Source organism: Elephas maximus, chromosome 4 (genome assembly GCF_024166365.1).
Source record: "Elephas maximus indicus isolate mEleMax1 chromosome 4, mEleMax1 primary haplotype, whole genome shotgun sequence".
NCBI lineage: Eukaryota > Metazoa > Chordata > Mammalia > Proboscidea > Elephantidae > Elephas > Elephas maximus.
The window spans coordinates 73401991-73422788 of NC_064822.1; the positions used below are offsets into that span (position 1 = coordinate 73401991).

At 38.6% G+C, this 20798-nt stretch overlaps 2 protein-coding genes across 4 annotated transcripts; one reads left to right on the top strand and one right to left on the bottom strand.

Moving 5' to 3' along the window:
- Positions 1-73: 73 nt before the first annotated feature.
- C4H12orf60 (chromosome 4 C12orf60 homolog) lies at positions 74-20782 on the top strand. 3 transcript variants are annotated; one of them, XM_049882539.1, is made up of 3 exons: positions 74-548; positions 6875-6948; positions 16701-20782. In XM_049882539.1, exon 3 carries the CDS (start codon positions 16725-16727, stop codon positions 17457-17459), a length of 735 nt encoding a protein of 244 aa, XP_049738496.1. In that variant the 5' UTR covers positions 74-548; positions 6875-6948; positions 16701-16724; the 3' UTR covers positions 17460-20782. The 3 variants fall into 3 exon arrangements, with proteins under 3 accessions (XP_049738496.1, XP_049738498.1, XP_049738497.1); XM_049882541.1 differs by having other exon boundaries at positions 74-455; XM_049882540.1 differs by lacking the exon at positions 6875-6948.
- Positions 3546-12717, bottom strand: SMCO3 (single-pass membrane protein with coiled-coil domains 3). Its single transcript, XM_049882542.1, has 2 exons — positions 12559-12717; positions 3546-5575 (listed from the first exon to the last, which is right to left on the bottom strand). The coding sequence occupies exon 2, from the start codon at positions 5557-5559 to the stop codon at positions 4882-4884; it is 678 nt and encodes a 225-aa protein (XP_049738499.1). The 5' UTR covers positions 5560-5575; positions 12559-12717; the 3' UTR covers positions 3546-4881.
- Positions 20783-20798: the final 16 nt, after the last annotated feature.

Below are 20798 nucleotides of genomic sequence, written 5' to 3' on the forward strand. Positions count from 1 at the left end.
TACTAGGAAGCAAAGCGGATATCTGATTGGCTGGTGCGAGGCCTCTGCCCCCCCCCATGCGTCTTGACCTAATTTCCGGGAGCGCTGTTTATTGCGCAACCTGAGAGCCCGTACGCTAAAGATAGGGTTGTGTTTTGTAGTGTTTCTGCATCCTGATAATTGTGCATGGTTTTGGGTTCTCATTACGAACCTGGCAGTATGGGCCTGCCTTTGGGAAGTGTTAACTTGTCACTGTTTCGTGCGATAATGGTTTATAGACGCAGTGTTTGTAGGTGTGAACAAATCAGTGCCCATATTCGGGTCCCAGATTGCTAATCTACAGTATTATTTTTTTAAGAGGCGATGAGGGGATACATGTGCAGTCACTTTTAAATTTACAAATGACGAGGTTGATATATATCAATTACTTTCCCAGCTGGTTTTTTCACCAGCCCAAAGCCCTCTATGATGTCACTGTGCGTTTTGGATTATTCAATTATCTCTAGTCTTTGTCATTTCCTTTCCTCTAACATTCCTTGAAACTCGTGCCCTCTTTTTTCTTCTTAAAGGTAAGTTTCAATATTTAAAAAAAAATTATTTTAAAAGGACATACTTGTTATTTCTGATCTTAAACTGAGTACTCCCCCATTGGAAAACAAGTTAGATATAGGCCAATTCTGACAATCAATGAAAAAATTTCAAAATACTGATAAGGCTACATACTAATTTTTAACAGTGATTTAGGAGATAATGAAGTAGTAAAAATGCTTTTTCTTTAGTGTTTTAATGTTAGAATATATTTTCTCATTTGTTTTAGTATAGCTGTGTAAACTGTGATTAATCTCTAGTCCTTGGAAAATGGTGCAGGCTCTTTTCAAAATATAGCTGAGCAGCCCTTTCCGCTCTTAAGCATAACAAACACCCTAATACCTTACAATGTGTGTTCTCTTGTTTGAAATAGGTGATTGAGAGCTTGACATGACTAACGCCATAATGATGCTCCAAGTAATCTCTAAACATTTTTTAATTGCACCAGCTGCACCGGTCACCTCCAAAGGGGTGCGGAGCTGTCTCAGCTCCTGTGGCCTTGATGTCTCCTTTCTTTGTTCTCTTGAGAAATGGCCTTCAGCCTGCAAACTGACAAGAAGGTTTGCTTTCTTGCTCCGTATCTCAGCTACAGTGGACTTGGCAAAACAGCCCCACTAGCCAAGAGATTCTTATGAGAGTTTTTCAGCCTGTTGTAAATATACTGATTAGAATCCAAGGTGCCTGACATGTTTATCTTTAGTTTAATAAAGAGTTTTTGTAGTTGTTTTATGATGTATAAGACCATCTATGGACTACATGCTCAAAACATTGGGTAACCCTGATCTTTCCCATATAAAACCCTCCCATCAACCCTTTAGGGCAGACAGAACTTGGGAAAAATTTAACCCTCTCTGTCTCTTGAATACTCTTACTGTTTACCTCCTCCTGTCTCAGTATTGGCTTTGCGGCAGGCGGCTCGAACCCGCAATTTGTGGTAACAAATTTTGGCGACCCAGATGGGACCCTTTTGCTGCTTGAGACACGGTGGCCCCGGGCGGGGCTCGGACCGGCCAGTTAACCCTCAAGCGACTGCTGGAGGGTTTTTTTTTTTTCCTCAGAAGGGAAACATTGCCCGGTCCCTATTCTCGCCACGGCATCCCCGGTCCCTGACTGCACAAAAACCAGGTAAACAGGGAACAAGACAGGCTGAGGGAAAAACCCCGGGGTGAGTCCGTGATTCCACTCCCTGTTGTGCCAGGGCCAGGGCAGATAGAGCAAGCCTGGGGGGGCTTAGACTCTTGGTTTCTGAAGCAAGTGTTGCTTCGGATGACTGATCCCGTGAATAGGCTTGCATAAGGGCCTCCTGGTGGCTCTAGAGTCTTGGTTTTTGGGTGTGTGAATGAGGCAATCAAGATCACTCTGTCATCCTAGGGATTGTCTGAGAGGTTGAGGCTGCTGAGGCTGTCAAGATCGCCTCTGTCATCCTAGGGATTGTCTTGAGAGGTTGAGGCTGCCAAGGGCGAGTGTGAGGCTGGCCAAGTCGCTATATGTATGTGTGTGTGTGGAGGTGTATGTGTATGTGTGAATGTGGGAACCTTGCTTAAACTTGATAAACAGAGTAGTGCCCAACTGAGGCATGTGAGGGGTTGTGCCGTCTTCAGCGCCGTATTAGCCCTTATGTGTATAAAATCTGTCCCCGAATCCGTGAATATTTTTGTTCCCAGTTTTCAGAGCGGCAATTGGTTTAATAAATTTTCAGTGGCGTGTCACGCCCAGGGGTTGTAGGAAAAGAAAAAAAAAAGAGTCCCGTGAGAATTGGAGACCGGTGCAGCTGGTGAAATTAAAAAATGTTGAGAGATTACTTAGAGCATCATTATGGCGTTAGTCACGTCAAGCTCTCAATTGCCTATTTTGAATAAGGGAAAATATGTTGTAAGGTATTCGGGTGTTTGTTTAAGAGCGGAACAGACTGCTCAGCTATATTTTGAAAAGAGCCTGCACCATTTTCCAAGGACTAGAGATTAATCACAGCTTATATAGCTATATTCTGACTCATAGCGACCCTATAGGACAGAGTACAACTTCCCTGTAGAGTTTCCAAGATAAGTCGGAGTCGACTGGATGGCAGTGGGTTTGGTTTTTTTGTTATACAGCTATATTAAAACAAATGAGAAAATATATTCCCCCTAATATTAAAACACTAAAGAAAAAGCATTTTTACTACTTCAATAATATTGGTGCCATTATTCCCTGTCTTTGAGTATAAAGAATGACCCAGCTGGAGCTGGACTCAGGGACCCACAAGGACTCACAAGGACACATCAGCTGGGCCCTGAAGTATAAAGATAATAGCTAGTACAATCTTGGAAAATGTCTTTTACATAAATGCGTTTCACATAAACTAACAGCACCAGAGACCCACATACTTTTCCACTCTTATCTTTTTGTGTTAGCGTTTAGTGAATGGTAAGATTTGTTCGACTGTCATTCCAATGGTTATTAAGAAAGAATTTAAAATGGAGAATCATGGTGATTTGGCATTTTTTAGCTAAACTGTGAAAAGGTGAAGCTTTCAATAATTTTACCCATTTGTAATGTTAATATATACTGATTATTCTGTAATATTCCTTGGACTCGGGCAGACATGGCTGTGGCAGCATGCTTGTCCATTTCCTACTTCTGCCTCTGAATGTATGCAGAATAAAACCTTTCTTTTTGCTTTACTATAACTTTGTGATGTTTTTACCCTAGAACAGCGGAATATTTAAATGTGCACTGAGTGGTTTAAGTCCTGTACCTAAACTAACCTCTGTTTTAAATTCTTTATTTGTTTCAATTTATTCTGAATTTTGAGTTCCCAAGAGAGCAACAACAAAATCTCGTAGATTAAAGCTTATAAACCAGGTGATAAGCGAAAAAAAAAAAAAAAGAATTGTGATGTTTTGCAACTAAAGTAATGAGAGAAATATTTCATTTTCAAAAGGGTACATTCGAAAAATTAAAGTCGTTTAGCTTTTTAACTTTTGAAATATGCAGAAAATTTTTTATTTAAAGACCTTTGTTGTACTTCAGTGCAAGAATCAACTATAACAAACACATTCTCCCATCAACAGTATATTAATAATTTTGTGAGTAGAACCTAAAGAAGCTCAACTGGGAGTTACTAATTGCTGAAGGGTTTAGAAAATAAACACTTGCAGCGGCACAAAGATTCAACTGTACCGTTAGGCCTCCATAGCCTCAGAGCTTTCTTGAAATTAGATAATTAATGAAATGGGCCTGAAAGCTTCATCTAGCAAAGGCAGTGGCCTCCTTCCTGCTAGTATTAAAAATAAAATCATTTTCTTTTTCTGAAAACTTGTAATAAATTATGACTTTCCTTTAAATGGCACATTTTTAAAGAGTAGGGACTGCCCCTCTTGTATGTTAAATGCATTTTACATATATATAAAAACCAAACCAAACCAAACCCAGTGCCGTCGAGTTGATTCCGACTCATAGAGACCCTATAGGACAGAGTAGAACCGCCCCATAGAGTTTCCAAGGAGCGCCTGGTGGGTTTGAACTGCTGACCCTTTGGTTAGCAGCCGTAGCACTTAACCACTACAGCATACATGTAAAGGTGGGATTTATTTGTTTTATTTTTTAATGTTCCAGAGGGTTCAAACATTCCCTTGGTGGATATTTAATTATCACACCACAAGTTGGTCAGGGTTCGTTGCAATTATAGAAACAACCTTTGTGTTTTTATCTGTAATTTTTTAATCCATCCAGATCACAGTGTGTAACTAATAGAAGCTTATGGAACCACTGCCTCTTTTCATCACTGAAGCATATTGGTACTAACCAATATTTAATATTTTCTAGTCTAAAGAAAATTGTATTTACTCTGATGGTCAAAAATATGGTCATATTTCTATTCCATTCGAAGGTTCAGGGCTGTGTCTAGGTGGAATTTACTAAGTATGTCCACTTAGAACTAAATGATGTCTGAAGATAGTGGTAGAATTACAAGTCTTTGCATTCAATGTATGTTTTAAGAATTGTAACTGGCAATTAGAAAGGGTAGGACTACCTCTGCTGATCTATAACAGCTTTTACCCCAGTGTTGATCTGGTAGTGCAGGACGAAAAGACATACCAGGATGTAATGCCTTACCTTTTAGGGTCTAGTGCTAACTAATCCAGGCATCGGTTGTTGATTAAAAAAAACAAACAAACTCCAGAGTCATTCGGTTTTAGCATGTTCTAAACTATTACCCTATTTATGCCTATATACTGAAAAGGGGGCACATAAAAAATGAGCCTATTCAAGGAAGCAAAATGCTTCTATTGAGAAGAAAGCAGAAAAATACTCCAGTGACAAAATGGGTGTTCATTTCATTTGGCGTTTCACTGTGTTGGTGACCTCAATAATGGCATGATGATAGTTCTCCGAGGCTGACTTGAATTCTACCAGATGCTTCTCATAACTTCTGATGGCTGCTTGAAGCTGCGTTTTCTCCACCGCTCCCAGGATAGCACAGAAGATCATATCTATGCCAAGGCCAAGAACAGCAACTCCAATACTACCAAGGAGGGAGGCACCAATTTGAGCTAAAACAGTGACCAACTTGTTAATTATGCCTGTTGTGACATTTGAGGTTATGAGTTTCACAGCCACTGCACTGGCTGCAGAAGTGGCTTCTCCCAGGATGACTGAAATAACCTTTTGTACTATTGCAATTTTCTCTGTCTCCCTTTCCTTAATGTCCTGAAGTTTTCTATAAAGCGTTGGCTCTAGTTTATCTTTTAGTGCCTCGTCAACCTTTTGCAATTCCTTTTGAATTTTCATCATGGCCTGGATAATAATATCGCAGTTTTCTTTGATGGTTCCATCTCCTTTCATCTCAATCGAGGCAAGCTTGCACCCCAAGTGCATATTTAGAACCCCAATCAGCTTATTGGTGATATGGAAGCTGTCCGATAAATAATCAAGGAGCTGCTGGTGAAGACGGTTTACTTCCTGCCTCCTCCTCGGGTTCTCTGGGTAGAGCAAGTCACTCTGAGCCATATTTCAAATGTGGTCTCTGAAAAATAAAAACATTAATCTTCACTAAAAATCTTGAAAAAATCTGCTATCTGTAGATTTCACCAGGAAATCTTTTACTCCATGCTTAGCAAAGTAAAAAAAAAAATAAAATAAAATAAAGTAGTGATAGGATATTTGAGGAATTCCTCAGAAAACAATCTTTAAAACAATTACATTTATGAAACTTAGAGTCAGTATCTGGGAAATGTGGGTAGCAAAATAAAAAAATACAACCTATTAATACATAAATTGAAGCTTTGGATTTTGTGGTGGGGAACTCTCAGATAGGAAGTATTTGCGTTTAGCATCTGATTATTAATAAATAAACATGCTTATTTTCCAGGAATATTTAATAACCATGTGTGTGTGTGTGCGCGTGCTTTAGGTGAGAGTTTACAGAGTAAATTGGTTTCCCTTCAGTAGTTTATATACAAATTGTCCCATGACATTGGTTGCAGTCCTTGAGATGTAGCAGCACTTTCCCCAATACCACCCTGAGTTCCCCATTTCTATTCATCTGGTTTTCCTGCCCCTTCCTGTCTTCTTATCTTTGCTTTTGGGCAGATGTTGCCCTTTTGGCCTCAGATGATTGTTCTAAGGAGCACTTTCCTCACGAGTGTTACTGTTTATTTTATAAGCCTGTCTATTATTTGGCTGAAAGGTGATCTCCGAGAATGGCTTCAGTTCCAAGTTAGAACGGTACCTAAGGGAGTGCTCTTTCTGTATCTGTGAGACCTGGCACGTTCACTCTTTGAGTAACCAGCATCCTGATTAATTTGGACCCTGTCTACACTGTTTCTACTCTAGGATCATGGTTCTTAGTCTGGATATAAGGAACTTCAAGCACGTGTTGAAGGGCTGGAGACAGTTTTCTCTCAAGAAAGTAAACATGAAAATATTCTTCAAGTCATAAAGATATAATTTGGAAATGGAAAGGGAAATTTTCTAAAATGGGTTAGAAACATAATCATTTATGTTGTTAGAAAAATAAACCGGAAGCTTCTGGTAGAGTAAAATTGACCACGGTCAGAAATTCATTTTTATCCATGACCCAGTACACATATGCATCTGTGATAGAAACAAATATTCTCAGAACAATACTTAAAAAAATCTGTACTTTCTAATCTATTAAATTGCATTTAAATAAATTGTTAAGAGCCTTATTAAACGTTCTCAAAACTCACCAAGGAATTGCAAACTGCAATTTGATAGCCACATATTTGTACTTTGATTTCTCTTTTTTCTCATAGGAATTTTCCTTTAAGCATTTTTTCTTTTTTTGGCCTCTGGTTTTCAGATTGTGTCATGAAAGCTCCAGTTCCTGACTTTGAATTCGGAAGATCACCACTACCTACCTTTTCAGATATTTAGGTGAGAGGAATCTTTCTTACCCTGAAAAAGTGGAAAAATTTCTAGCAGCTCTTATATGCCATTATCCAAAAAGGCATAGTTTACAGAAAAGGTGTGTGGTTCTATTTACCTAAAGATAATCAAATGGAGAGGTGAACCTTCCTCCCAGATGGGACCCCGAGATGGGAGGTTAAATGCTTCCCAGTAGTCAGTTCCTTCCCCGTTAACTCATTGTGTGGTTCTATTTACCTAAAGATAATCAAATGGAGAGGCGAACCTTCCTCCTAGATGGGACCCCCAGATGGGAGGTTAAATGCTTTCAAGTAGCCAGTTCCTTCCCCGTTAACTCATTGTTTTAACACAGCTCAGTAAATTGATCCTAAAATGTGTCTGAAAGACTGTATAGGTTAGACTACTTATTTTTCAGGAAAGGTAATGATGGGAAGTCCCCTGCCCCCAATATTAAAACTCTCAAAACACAATACTAAACGGTATTTTAGAGGTGCAAGGGTAGATGGATTTATGAAACAAAATAGCCCTGATCAGACCCTTCTATATATTAAATATATGATAAATATAGAATCTCAAAAACAATTGAAATTATTATTCTGTAAATAGTCCTGGCATAATGAGCTAGTCTTTGGGGTTAAAAGTTGATACAACATTTTTATTAGTATAATACACACACACACACACAAAAAAGATAGAAGAAAATAGTGGAAAATTTTCAAATGTCTCTATGAAGGGCAACTGTATAAGTTTAAAACTAATGAAAAAAGTTACAAAAAAATTTGACTAATAAAAAAATCCACGTAAAGACAGCTGAAAGTCAACTGGAAAAAATGCAAGAAAAATGAAAAAATTAATTTCTAAAGAGCATTATTATTAATTAAAAAACCCAGTAATAATCTAATAACTAAGTAAGCAAACAACCCTGAACAGGTAGTAAAAGAAGAAAAAAAAAAAATGAAAAATCCCAAACCCGTGCTGTTGAGGCAATTCCGACTCACAGTGACCCAATAGGACAGAGTAGAACTGCCCTATAGGTTTCCAAGGCTGTTAATCTTTAGGGAAGCAAAGTGCCACATCTTTCTCTTGCGGAGCACCTGGTGGGTTCAAATTGCTGACTTTTCAGTTCGCAACCAAGCGGTTTACCACTGTGCCACCAGGGCTCCTCCAAAAGGAGGAATAGGAGCTAATAAAGTGATAGAAAAAGTTAAATCTTTCCAGAAATCAGATACATGATACTTTTTCAAGTATAAAAGTAACATTCCCCCCCCCCCCCCCTTTTTTTTTTTTAAATGCTCAAGCCGTTTCCACGTGCTCTTTCTTCTTCCTACGAGTCAGGCATGGATCAATCATTTTGTGTCAATAACAAGTTTGAGTAAGAGAGATTATTTTTCACTTCTAATGAAAAATTTGTTTTTTCTGAGTGAAGCTTACCTTCCTAGTTCTTTTTTTACCGTGGGGTGGGAGGTACCCTCACAAAAATATACTTCCTGGAGCTCCTCCCCCCCACCTGCTTAGGGGTGTCTAAGCTCCAGTGCTTAACACAGCTCAAGATTGTTTCCATCCCAACAGTGAGATAAGAAATGCTAAAGAATTAAGAGGAGGGGAAGTGAGGTTTGAAGGCAAAGCTAGTGAATTGTTTTGGGTAGGTAAGATTTGAAGGACCTGGAAAAGGAAGCAATTCAGTGACAATTTATCTAAATAGAGTGACTTTACTATGTTAGGCTCTGTAGAACATACAAAAATGAAAAAGACACGGCCCTTGCTTTTATGGAAATTCTAATCTAGTTAGGACGTTAAGACAGGTCTAAAACTACAAGGTCAAGTTGAAAGTGACATGTCATAAAAAATTGATACAGGCAGTGCTTGACTTGGGCAAATTCAAATTTTGAATAACCTACACTTTAATACATATGACACTGGAAACACATGCAGACATTTGGTTACCCAGGGAAGGTTAACAGTTTGTACCCTTTCACACTGATATTGTCAAACATGTGTTTGACACTTAGAGGAGAGCTTAAACACCATGTGAAGAAACATAGTTGGCAATGTGCTGCGTTTCAGCTATTTCCTTGAACAATTTAGTTCTGACTCCCAAATTGCTTACTCCACCCAGCAAAACAAAAGCCCTGCAATTAATTGGAGTCACTTTCCATAAAGATTATGGTTGTTATTAGGCGTGCCTCAAGGGGTATCTCACCAACCATATGCAGTAAGTACCTGAGAGGAGTTCTGGGCCGTATACTTTTCTCCATCTTGCTGCGTTTTCAGTGATGAACTGGTGACTTTTAAAGACTAGCACCACCACATAGCCATCTAACTGGTGGACTTCTTAGTCCAGCTCTGATACCTGCACCTTTTGCTTAATAAAACCAAAACCAAACCTGTTTGGGTCACGTTGATGCTGACTCATGGCAACCCCATGTGTTACAGAGTAGAATTGAGTTTCATAGAGTTTTCTTGGCTGTAATCTTTATGGAAGCAGATTGCTTAGGGCCCCTGGGTGGGTTCAAACTGCCAACCTTTCAGTTAGCAGCTGGTCAGGAGCCTGGCGCAAACTGTTTGCTCCACTCAGAGATCTGTTTTGTATGAGAAATTTGAAATTTTATGTAATTTGAGTTATCACATAGCGATGATTCCTGTCAGTAATAAGTTCAGTTTGGGCGGTTACCATCTACTTTTATACAGCAGAGTTTTTGCTGTTATTTTATTATAGTAGTTTGTGAAGTAGGAGCCCTGGTGGTACAGTGGTTAAGTGCTTGGCTGCTAACCGAAAGGTCAGAGGTTGGATCCCACCAGCCTGCTCCGCGAAAGACTTGGCAGTCTGCTTCCGTAAAGATTTATAGCCTTGGAAAACCTATGGGGCAGTTCTACTCTGTCCTGTAGGGTTGCTAAGAGTCGAACTTGTTGGCAACGAGTTTGGTATTTTGGGGGGCAGCCAGATGGGGAAGGGATAGCCAGCAGGTGGAGCTCCAGGCCTCTGGTATTCCCCCTGAGCCCTTGTCGAAGTAGCTTTGATTTTTTGTGTTCTGCACATTTGAGTACTGAGTGGGTAAAATTTTATTTCAGGAGAAAGCTCTGTTGTTAATGCAAAATTTGTAAATCACTTGTATTCTGACATGAAAAGGAAATCTGGAACTGGTGATACCAGCGATAAGCATGTTTTAGGAAATTAGAACTGAAACAAAGACTGGAGCTTACTGTATCTAACCTCAGCAATTGTGTTGAACTGAGGAGTAAAAATTCAAGACTAAACAGCATGTAAGAACTGCTAGAAATGTATAGACAATTTGTATCTTAAAGTCTAGGTTTAGTAGGGATACTATACAGTTTTTTAGTGTTTTTTGAAAAAATGAAAATTTATCATTTGTTTATCACATTCGGATTAAAACCAGGATAATTTTGTGAATAAAATAGTGCATTGGCTGTCACCAGCTACATCTTTCTTCAGATATTTAGGTGAGAGGAATCCTCCTTACCCTGAAAAAAAGGGAAATATTTTTAATAGCTATCATATGCTGTTACCTGAAGGCATGGCTTACAAAAAGGTGTTGGTTCTGTTAACCTCAAGATAAACAAATGGAGAGACGTCGATACTTTTGATTGTCAAGTATTATAGGAATTTAAAGGGAAAAATTAATATCGAGGTGATCAGAGGAAGCTTCATGGCAAAAGTGATGTGATTTTCGCTTTGATGGTAGAATTATAATATGAAGAAATTAAAAGTAAACGTTTTGATAAAACAAAGTATTTTAAAATATTATAAAGACATTCTCAATAGTATGTAATTTTTGTAATAGAGGAAAAAGCACCCATAAACCCACCATCTTAATTATTTTTGCTTTTCATTATTTCTTCCCCAAATCTGTTCATATGTATGTATATTTTTGCAAAGTGGTAATAATAGCATCAATAAAATTTTTATCTTACATTAATTTGCTTAAGTACTTCTCCATATATCCAGTTTTATAATCATTATTTTATTGGTTATTTAAAATATTCCATAAAATATCTTTGCCATAATTTAATAATTCCTCAATACCTTTATTATCATAAATAGCATTATAATGAGAATTTTGCTGCAAATATTTTTTTTCCCCCTCATCATCTGGATTATTTCCCCAGGATAATTTCTGGTGGAATTTATTTTTTTATTACTTTTGATATGTATTGTAAATTGCTATCTGAAAGCTTTTTCACTGTTACCCAAAATAAATTTTTACAGTAGGACACTGGGTCTATTTGTTGGGTCTGTTTCTGGGCTCTCTGTTCTGTCCCACAGATATATTTGTCTATTCTTTCACCAACATCGAACTCTTAATTACTGTAGCTTTGTAATAAGCCTTGAAGTTGGCAGTATCAGTCTTCCCACTTCATTCTTCTTTAACAGTATGTCTATTTTAAAGTCAAAGACAGTCCTGTTTAAATATTGTTGATTTGGGGAGCGAGTGGGAATCGACCCAATGGCAATGGGTTTGGTTTTTGGTTTTTTTTGTATGCTTAAATTTCAAAAAAGAGAGTGCTTGCATTTTTAGAAATACACACTGAAAATGTGAAAGATGAAGTGAGGTGGTGTTTGAATTTTGCTCCTAAATAATCTGGAAGGGAGAGTAGGTAGGGTTATAGAAACCTGTGTTGATTGATTTTTAAAGCTGGGTCATGGGTACGTATAGCTTATTATATTATCATCTCTACTTTTGCATGTGTCTGAACTTTTCCATAATAAAATTTAAAAAAGAAAGAAAAAATTGGTGTTCTGTTTGTATCTCTGTTTAGTCCTTAGTACTCTCTGAGATTTTTCGTTTCTCCCTGCTGTCACTTTTCCTCACTATCCATATTGGATCCAGCTATCATGCAAGGTTCACTATTTGGGAATGTGGGAATAAGGTACAGGTAATGCCAGATGTCTTTCTAGAGAAAATAACAGCTGTTTACTACTTCTGAGCCTTCTTTAATTCAAATCAAAACCATGGTCTTTAATAAAAAAAGAAGTTAAGACTGTTTCTGACCAAAAGCAGAATATCAAGGTCATTCATCAACATTTATCAAGTGCTCATTTGGGAAGCCTTTGCTGTATACCTTGAGGCATTTAAAGAAAAAGTGAATGTTGTTCCTTGCCTTCAAGAAGGTAACAGTCTATTGGCAGACAAACAGCAAATGCCCAGTGATAATTAAATGTAATATAACTTTTGAAGGCATATAAACACTATGCATTAACTAGTGTTAGATCCCATATTCATTCTTTCAACAGAGGTATGCTGAGTGTCTATATTAACGTCAAAGACGTAAAAGGAAATATCACTGCCTACCCACATGCAGCACCCAAGTGTCACTTCATTCTTAATTCTTTCTAAAATTGATGTCTTTACTGCTTACCTTCCCCTCTGACTTGCTCCTATCCTAGATGTTGTTCATTTTTTTCCTTGCCTAGTGTTTTCAGAGAAAAAATAATTACAAGCAACATGCCATGGGGTCCTGTTATAACAAAAATGTTTTGTTACTTTATTATATTAATTTTTTATGACTAGGATTCAAGGCTGCCATGTTAGTTCAAGTTGCCCTGAATATCAAGAAACAGAGTGTTATATTAACACTAATAGAAAAATCCATATTGCTTACCTTGCTGTGTTTCTGTTCAGTAGTCTCAGCAGTTGTTTTGGAGCACTGGTGAAGTGCTTTTTCCTCTAGATTCATCTGGCTGCTTCTGCAGGAATGTGATGACCCACAGGCTTTGCTAGTCTGCTGGGTCCCTCTGCTTGTCTTGTTCATGGGCTATTTCTGCATTGCCTAGTCTTCAGAATTCTTCTGTTTCCTATATTAGTATGAACTTAGTAAAGTGGTAAAACTTATTTTCTGTTCCTTAATGAACTTTTTATTGTTGAAAAATGCTATACAATGAGGCTAGAGAAGATGACCCCTTGATTGCAGCTGTCAGACTTTGGGATTCCATCTTATCTACTATTCCATACCAAGGTTCCTTTGGCTTCTGTTGCATTTATACCCACCGCCAATCCCCATCTATCGCTGATGCTTTGTTGAGGTTCTCAAGAGATAAATCCAGATATTTTTAGCCAAAATGTGTGTGTATGTTTTTATTATTATTATTTTACTCTTCCTTGGCTAAGGGGTTCTTCTCTTTGCCATGATCTTTCTTCTTGGTGAATTGTCTTGCTGATATAAGATGCCATGATCTCTCGGTGAATTGTCTTGATGATATAAGAACCTTAAAGACCCACTGACTCCTTTCCCCTAAAAGCCTAGACCAGAATCTTCCGTTCTTCTCTCTCTGGGTTCTATCCTGATCTCCATTTATTCTCCTGCAGCAAAGACACCTGACGGGCATGAGAATCACTCAGCCCCAGTGTAACTTAGTAGAAAGGCCACAGGCTCTAGAGTCAGACAGTCCTGATTTTGTGTACCTAGAGCACCACTTACTAGCCATGTAGCCCTGGGCGAGTCACTTCATTTCTCTCAGTTTTTCCATTGGTGTAATGTGAGTAATAGTATATAACTTATGAATGGTCACCAGCATTAAATGAGATAATGCATGTAAATCACTTCACACGGTATATGTGGCAAAAATTTACTAGGTGGTAGCTTTTCTTAATATGTTAACAAGAATAACTCCTTCAGGGAATGGGGAGGAGAGGATATAGAACCTAGCAGCCAGCCAGGAGACTTGTAAAACCTAAAGTTACTGCGCTATAGTCCCAAAGAAGGGCTCGTTTGGGTGTTATTTTACTGTTTCCCAGTGGATCATTTTGCCTTTGACATATCCTAGGGCCTCACCATGGAGAAGCATGGGGAAAGACAGAAAAAGTGTGTGTGGTCGGTGTATCTGAACTGCGCGTGGATGGATAAATAGAATTTCAACAGATGTGTGGCGGATAGGGCATGCAGGAAACAATGCAAGGGAGAGAGAACACTGTGAGCAGAGGAGCTGAACAAAACAATTGTAAAACATTTTTAGGGAACATACTTAATCCACCATGCTGCTGGAATAGGGCATATAGGAGAGGGTAAGGGAACAAGGAAGCCAAAACCAAACCTGTTGCCGTCAAGTTGATTCTGACTCATTGCGACCCTATAGGACAGAGCAGAACTGCCCCCATAGGGTTCCAAGGAGCACCTGGTGGATTTAAACTGCAGACCTTTTAGCAGCCATTGCTTTTAACCACTACACCACCAGGGTTTAAAGGAAAGGAAAGTAGTGGAAATTGAGACTAGTTAGTGGATGGCCTCAAATGCCATGTTAAAATCAGTCGCTATTGTGTCGATTCTGACTTATGGTGATGCATGTGTTTCAGAGTACAGCTGTGCTCCATAGGGATTTTAATGGCTGATTTTTTGAAAGTAGATTGCCAGGCCTTTCTTTTGAGCTGCCTCATGGTGGACTTGAACCTCCAACCTTTCAGTTAGCAGCCAACCACGTTAATTGTTTTCACCACTCATGGACTCTCAAATATCATGCTAGGAAACTATTTTATTCTCTTGGCAATATTGAACCATTGAAAGTTTTTAGTTATGGGATAATATGAGGAGGTTTGGATTTCAGGAAGGTCACTTTATATGAACTGGGTTAGTGGGTATGGACAGTAAAGCGTGGGTCATCAACCCCAATTCCTATAGTACCTGGACAAGTGATGTGAGCAATTAAAATGTTTAGTATAAGACGATAGGGTGTGGAGGGTGAATGTCTAGTCTAAAAGGAATAGACTCAGCTCTAAGTAATTTTTCCAACTGGGAGCAGGGGCTTAGTGTTGTCAGCTAATCACATCCAGATTTCTTTCTTTCAATTTTTAAATTTGGCAACTCATACAAATTTTGAAAATATATTGTGGTGGGCCAAACAAAATACATCCTGTGGATTGCCAGTTTTTTGTGACCCCTGGACCAAAAGTTTGGAGACCAATGTGAAACTATTAAAATGGTCTAGGTGAGAGGTAATGTCTGCTAACAGAGTCGTATTTATAGGAATGCAAAGGAGGGGTTAGATGGAAATAAATGCAGAGAATCAACAGCTCTTGGGGCCTGAGGAGATGAGTACAGTTTGGGATACACTGTATGGAGAGTACTGGTACAGTTTCCACTTGGGAGGGCCAATAAAACCAAAAACCAAACATGTTGCCTCAGGCAGATTCCGAGTCATAGCAACCCTATAGGGCAGAGCAGAACTGCCCCATAGGGTTTCCAGGGAGCACCTGGTGGATTCCAACTGCCGACCTTTTGGTTAGCAGCCGTACCTTTTAACCACTGTGCCACCAGGGCTCTGTAGATAGTTGGAAATGTGGCTCTGGAGTTCAGGAGAGCTGTCTGGGCTACACTAGGAGATTTAGGAGTTATCTGCATACATGTGGCATTTGTAGCGATGGGAACAGATGAAATCTACAAGAGAGAAAGCATAGAATATAATGAGGGCCAATGGCACAGCCGGGGAGAACAGGAGAATGGAGAGTCTTGTGGTGGTGTGAGGAAGACGAGAAGCCTGTGAAGGATGAAAATAAATGCTTAGGTTATAGGAGGACCAGAGTTGTGCAACATCATGGAGGTCTGAGGAAGATAACATTTTTCAGTCGGAAGAGGTACTCAGCAATTTTAAGTAATACAGAGAACTCAAGATGGCCTGGAAATAGGTCAATAGATTTGAAAATTGGAAGTCATTGGTGCCCTATAGTAAAGTAATGGGAGACAGACAACAAATTACAGTGATATGAAGAATTTCTCAAGGAGTCCTGGTTGTATGGTGGTTAAGTGCTCAGCTGTTAACCAAAAGGTTGGCGGTTCGAACCCACCAACTGTTCTGAAGGAGAAAGATGTGGCAGTGTGCTTCCATGAAGATTTACAGCCTTGGAAACCCTATGGGGCAGTTCTGCTGTGTCCTATAGGGTCGCTGTGAGTCCGAGTTGACTTGATGGCAACAGGTTTGCTGTAGGTTGAAGGAATTTCTCTTTTGAGAAATTTGACAATTGAAGGAAAGAATGAGATGGAATCATCACTTGAAGGGAAATCTGGGTTAAACTTTATTTTTTTTTTTAACTAAGTAGCAAACTAGGGGATGAGCACGTGTGTAGTGAAAGCACAAATAACAATGAAGAGGAGAGATGGAGGATACAAAAGAAAGGGGAGATGATTGACAGAGCAGAATTCTAGAAGAGATCCAAAAGAGAGGCTCATGAACATTGGTGACAGATATTAAATACTCCTCTCCATAGCAGGAGAGGAAGAGTTGTAATGAAGGTATGGAAACATTTTCAGACAATAGAACAGACATTTTAGAAGGTTGCATTAGAAAGCCTTAATCATCTTTGGAAAGGGTGAGGCCCAAAGAGCTACACAGGCTCTGCAGAAGGGGTGAGCTTAGAGACCTGTGAGGTGACCTCTGGATTTTATGGAGCTGCTATTGTCTTTATCCAAACTTGAAATGTGTATTTGAGCTCCTTTAGACACTGAAGCTTTCTGAATATGCTTCTTCTCTCTGTCCTTTTCTTACTTTTTAGTTGCTTTTGCCAAAATCTTCTCTGTATTATATTCCAGTGTCACAGACCAAGTACTAGATAACATGATAAAGAAGTGAAGAATGAAAAGCAAATAAATAAATAAAATGGGAGAAAGCATACTCTAAATCTTGTCTACTTATTCAAGCTTGTGTACCTTTCTTGCCCTTGACAGGAGGCACCCTCATGTTTAAAGTATACTTTCAGTCTATTTATGGTTACAAATCTGCTTTTAGTTTTCACTTGGATTACTGCTTTGTTTTGCAGTGCTACAACTTCTTTATTGGAGAAATGTCTTCAAAGCCACAGGAGGATAGAGAGAGGCTGGCTCAAGCTGCCAAAATGTTCTTCTTTCACATACAAGATATTTCTTCCTTCACAAACACACTTATCGAATTGTTTAACCGAAATATGAATACTCAGATCCTCTTGACAGCCGTGAAGGAAGATGTTAACATTAAGGATTTCTTTGAACAAATGCTCAAAATTGTTACGGAGATGCAATCTGTAGTGGATACGATGAACAAAAACATGCAAGATGAGCCTTTACATTCTAAGATTGCAACAGCTGTGAGCTCTGTGGTCGAGCAGAGTACCAACGTAAAGGAGTTGCATCAGGCAGCCAAAACAGTGTTCAAAAATGCCCATATACCACTCATTGTCTCTGTTCTGAGTCGTGGCAACGTCCTTGGGATTTTGATATCTTCTATTACACTCTTGATGAAATTTCCCATCATGAATCTTCGATTGAGTGACTTCTATAGGAAAGACACCAAAGAGCAATCAGATACCACCACATCTGGGGAAAGCATGAGTTCAGGTCCTCCTGAAACCAACACAACAGATATGTTGAAAAAATTGCAGGAGGCGCTAAAAGATGAGAATGCCAAGAATCCCATAGAATCAGCTGCAAATCAGTTGGAGGAAATTGTCAAGACTACGGGGCCAGTCTTAGAGATCCTCCAAAAAGCCACAAAGTCTATGGAGACCAATTTTCCCCTGTTTAAGAAAGTTAGTGATAAGTAGGGGCACAAGAGAAATATTCATTTATGTCAGAAAACCAGTCCACATTTTATGCTTTTTCAAAGTACTTGCTGAGAACCTTTGATGACAGACTTGTGGGTCTGTTGGAACGTAAGTACATAGAGTAGTCACCTGGCAGACCATTTGCCTCTAGTGGTGCTTTATTAAAATAAAGAACAAATCGAAGCCTGCTTGAAATAAGTTACTAAAGAGACTGTATTATTGCTCAAAAAATCAAGGCAGTAGCACATTTGAAAATCTTTCTAAACATTATATTTCATCTCAGAGTATAACTAGAATACCCTTTAACTTACCTTCACTCTTACTAATTCTATTTCTAGTTACTACATTTGGACGTCTAAGTAAATGTGAGCTTTATTATCAGACAATGTCAGAGAAGACTGTTCAGGCTTAGGAAAGGAAATAAAACAGCCTTTTGCATCTTTGTCACTAATACACCAATTTCTGTGTATGTCAGTGCCTTGCTCATCATAAAAAAAAAAAAAATAAGCCATCACTAAATATTTTTTTAGGTGATCAGTTCAGAAGTACATAAGAACAGTGAATGAGCAGTAATAGAAAATTTGCTTGTTTATGTGATTGGGATCAGAGTGTGTAATTTATTCTTATTTGTCTCCTACCAAGGTCTTATGATCAGAAGGTATTAGATGCTGAAAATGGAGGCACTCTAGCCTTTCACAGAGAAAAGGCTGTAACACTTGCAAAAGTAGGATATCTGAGATGTGCTTAAATTGGCCAAAAACCTAGGAATGTCCACCTGCCTACGATAAAGTCTTTGGCCCTCATGCATGATAAATGAGTATGTATTCTTAAGACTTCCCTTGAAGTTACTATTCCACACGATACCTAATAGGAACTTTGTTGAGAATAGGAAAGAAAATGATTAACTCTGGTTCTTTATTGGAATTTCCTTCTGATAATACCAAAGAATTTTTTCTCATTTAAAAAGAAAACATATTTTCCTATACGCTGTGCCAAACAGAACAAAAAAAGTCTGAAGCATGAGAGAGAAACTAAAAGGGGAAGAAGTGAAGTGTGGTTGTTTGATGGAGAGGGAGGAATGAGGCACTTATGTACTCTTTAGCCTGCTGTGCAGTCACTTTGACATTTCACTTAGGTTGCCAACCTCAGTCCAGAGCATAACTCCAAAGCCAAGGTTACCTTTATACAGGCAGTACCTGGATTACGAACATCATACTTAGGGACAACTTGTACTTGAGAATGGACTGCCATAAAGCCTATTATATTAAAAATTAAATATAGTGGTTTGTAATAACGAACGCATGCACTGCTTTGTGACATTCATGAAAACATTGCATGGTTTGGAAGTGTTTCTTAAGTGTTTTATATGCATAGAAAGGTAAAATATATACTATATACTAAAACAGACTGACACTACATAAGAACTGTATGTACCTGCTCAACTTAACTATAAATTCAACTTAAAGACAGACTTAGGAACAGATGTCATTCATAACCCAGGGACTGCCTGTAATTACCATTGTAATTTTCAACAAGGAACCGTTCTTCTCTCTCCTACCCCCTCCAAAATGGTAAGAACTTCAGCATGTCCTGTGGAAAGGGACAGGTGGATTTTGAACACAAACAGCACTTAGATGGCCTGGAAAAAGGATGAGTTTCAATACATTAACTCTGTATTTTTCTTTAGCACTAAAGCTGAAATCTTGCTCATTTGCAATAGGGATCCATTAACTGTCTTATTTTGTGAAATATGTTGAGCTGATTGCTACATGCCCCTAAAGAAAATATAAGTGAGAGGAAGGAAGTGGGGTCTCACTTTACTTTTTCTGAACCTGTATGTGTCCAGAGTCTCACCCTCCTTCTCTTGACTTTAGGGTTATTTCCCAGGATGTTGCAAGTGCTAGGGGTGGGAGATTCATATGAAAATGAATAGGCAAGGACTAAAAGAGTCTTAGGGTAGAGCCTTGCTGTGAAATGGCTGGAAAAATGACTGGTGACAGTTTAAGGAAAGTTAAGCAGATGCCAGTGGGAATGGCAGCTAGCGTAGGGGTATTAGAGATGGTTGGTGCCCATTTCAATAAATATGGCGGTCGTCAGATGCTGGTAGGCTCCTCCTGTGCGGCTGGCCATCATTCACAGTGCCTCTCATAGACATTTTCCTACTATTGGGTGCCATCAATCTGCTTGCTCTGATGACTTTTCTTATGCTGCTGCTTCTCAGCTTATGGAAATACAGGGGGAAAGCTGCGCTCTTCTCAAACTTATCATTTTCATTTAATGTTTATCTCAAATACTTTGGTCCTGGGTTCTTCTTATTTTCTGTAAAAACGCTTCAATTTTTGAAGTACAAACTGGGAACAGTATGGCCTAATGGTCTGAATGATGTGGAAATGGTAAGGGAGAAAGAAACTACCATAAAACAAGCAAAAAACACAAGTCATTTAGTAAAGAAAGATTCTTCACTTCTTATCTGTCACAAATGTGTGATACATCTTGATATCTGTGAAAGCACCTAACTCAATAAATGTTGAATTTTATCAAATCAAGAACTAACCTATTCAATATAAGTCAATTTGGTTCAGATCATTAGGCAATTCAGGCCAAGAATCCTGATTCACCAAGTAAATCAAACTGTGCAGAAGTTTTCTTTTGCTGGCTTGATTTTTTTTAAAGAGTAAATGGGGAATGTTAGGACAATGAGAGGCATATTAGAGATAACACTGTGTTATAAAATACAAATAAAATATTAAATGGGAGCCAGGATATTTTTGTACAGATAAAGAGAAGAGATGCATGTATTACTTTGATAAATACTATAGGAGATAAATACTGTACAATCTCATAATATATTTTAACAATCTGTAAATTTATACAAAATTGAGGTTCACTTCATCTCCAGAAGATATCCCAGTCTATTAGAGGAGCAGAGATTACAGTGAGCTCTCTGAAACTGTTCTCCTGAAGTTTCATGATGAGCATTGAACTTAGACTTTGAATCAATTTACATCAATGGTCCACTTTACAACTTCTTGCTCAAAAACTTTGGACTATAGGAAGAGACTGAAGAAATGCAAGTCGTATATATTCATCCTTAATCAAACCCATAAATCTACATAATTTCAAAAGATTCATTCCTGTCTCCAGAGATTTGTTCTGTCAAGTAGCAGCCAGAGATGGAGGAACTAAGTTATCTTTTTAAAAAACTGGTTACTCCCTAAAGGGCTGCAATCATGTAAATCACCCCCCGCCCCCCCCCCCCCGCCAAAAAAAAAAACCGGAACCCACTACCGTGGAGTTGATTCTGACTCCTAGCAACCCTACAGGATGGAGAACTGTCCC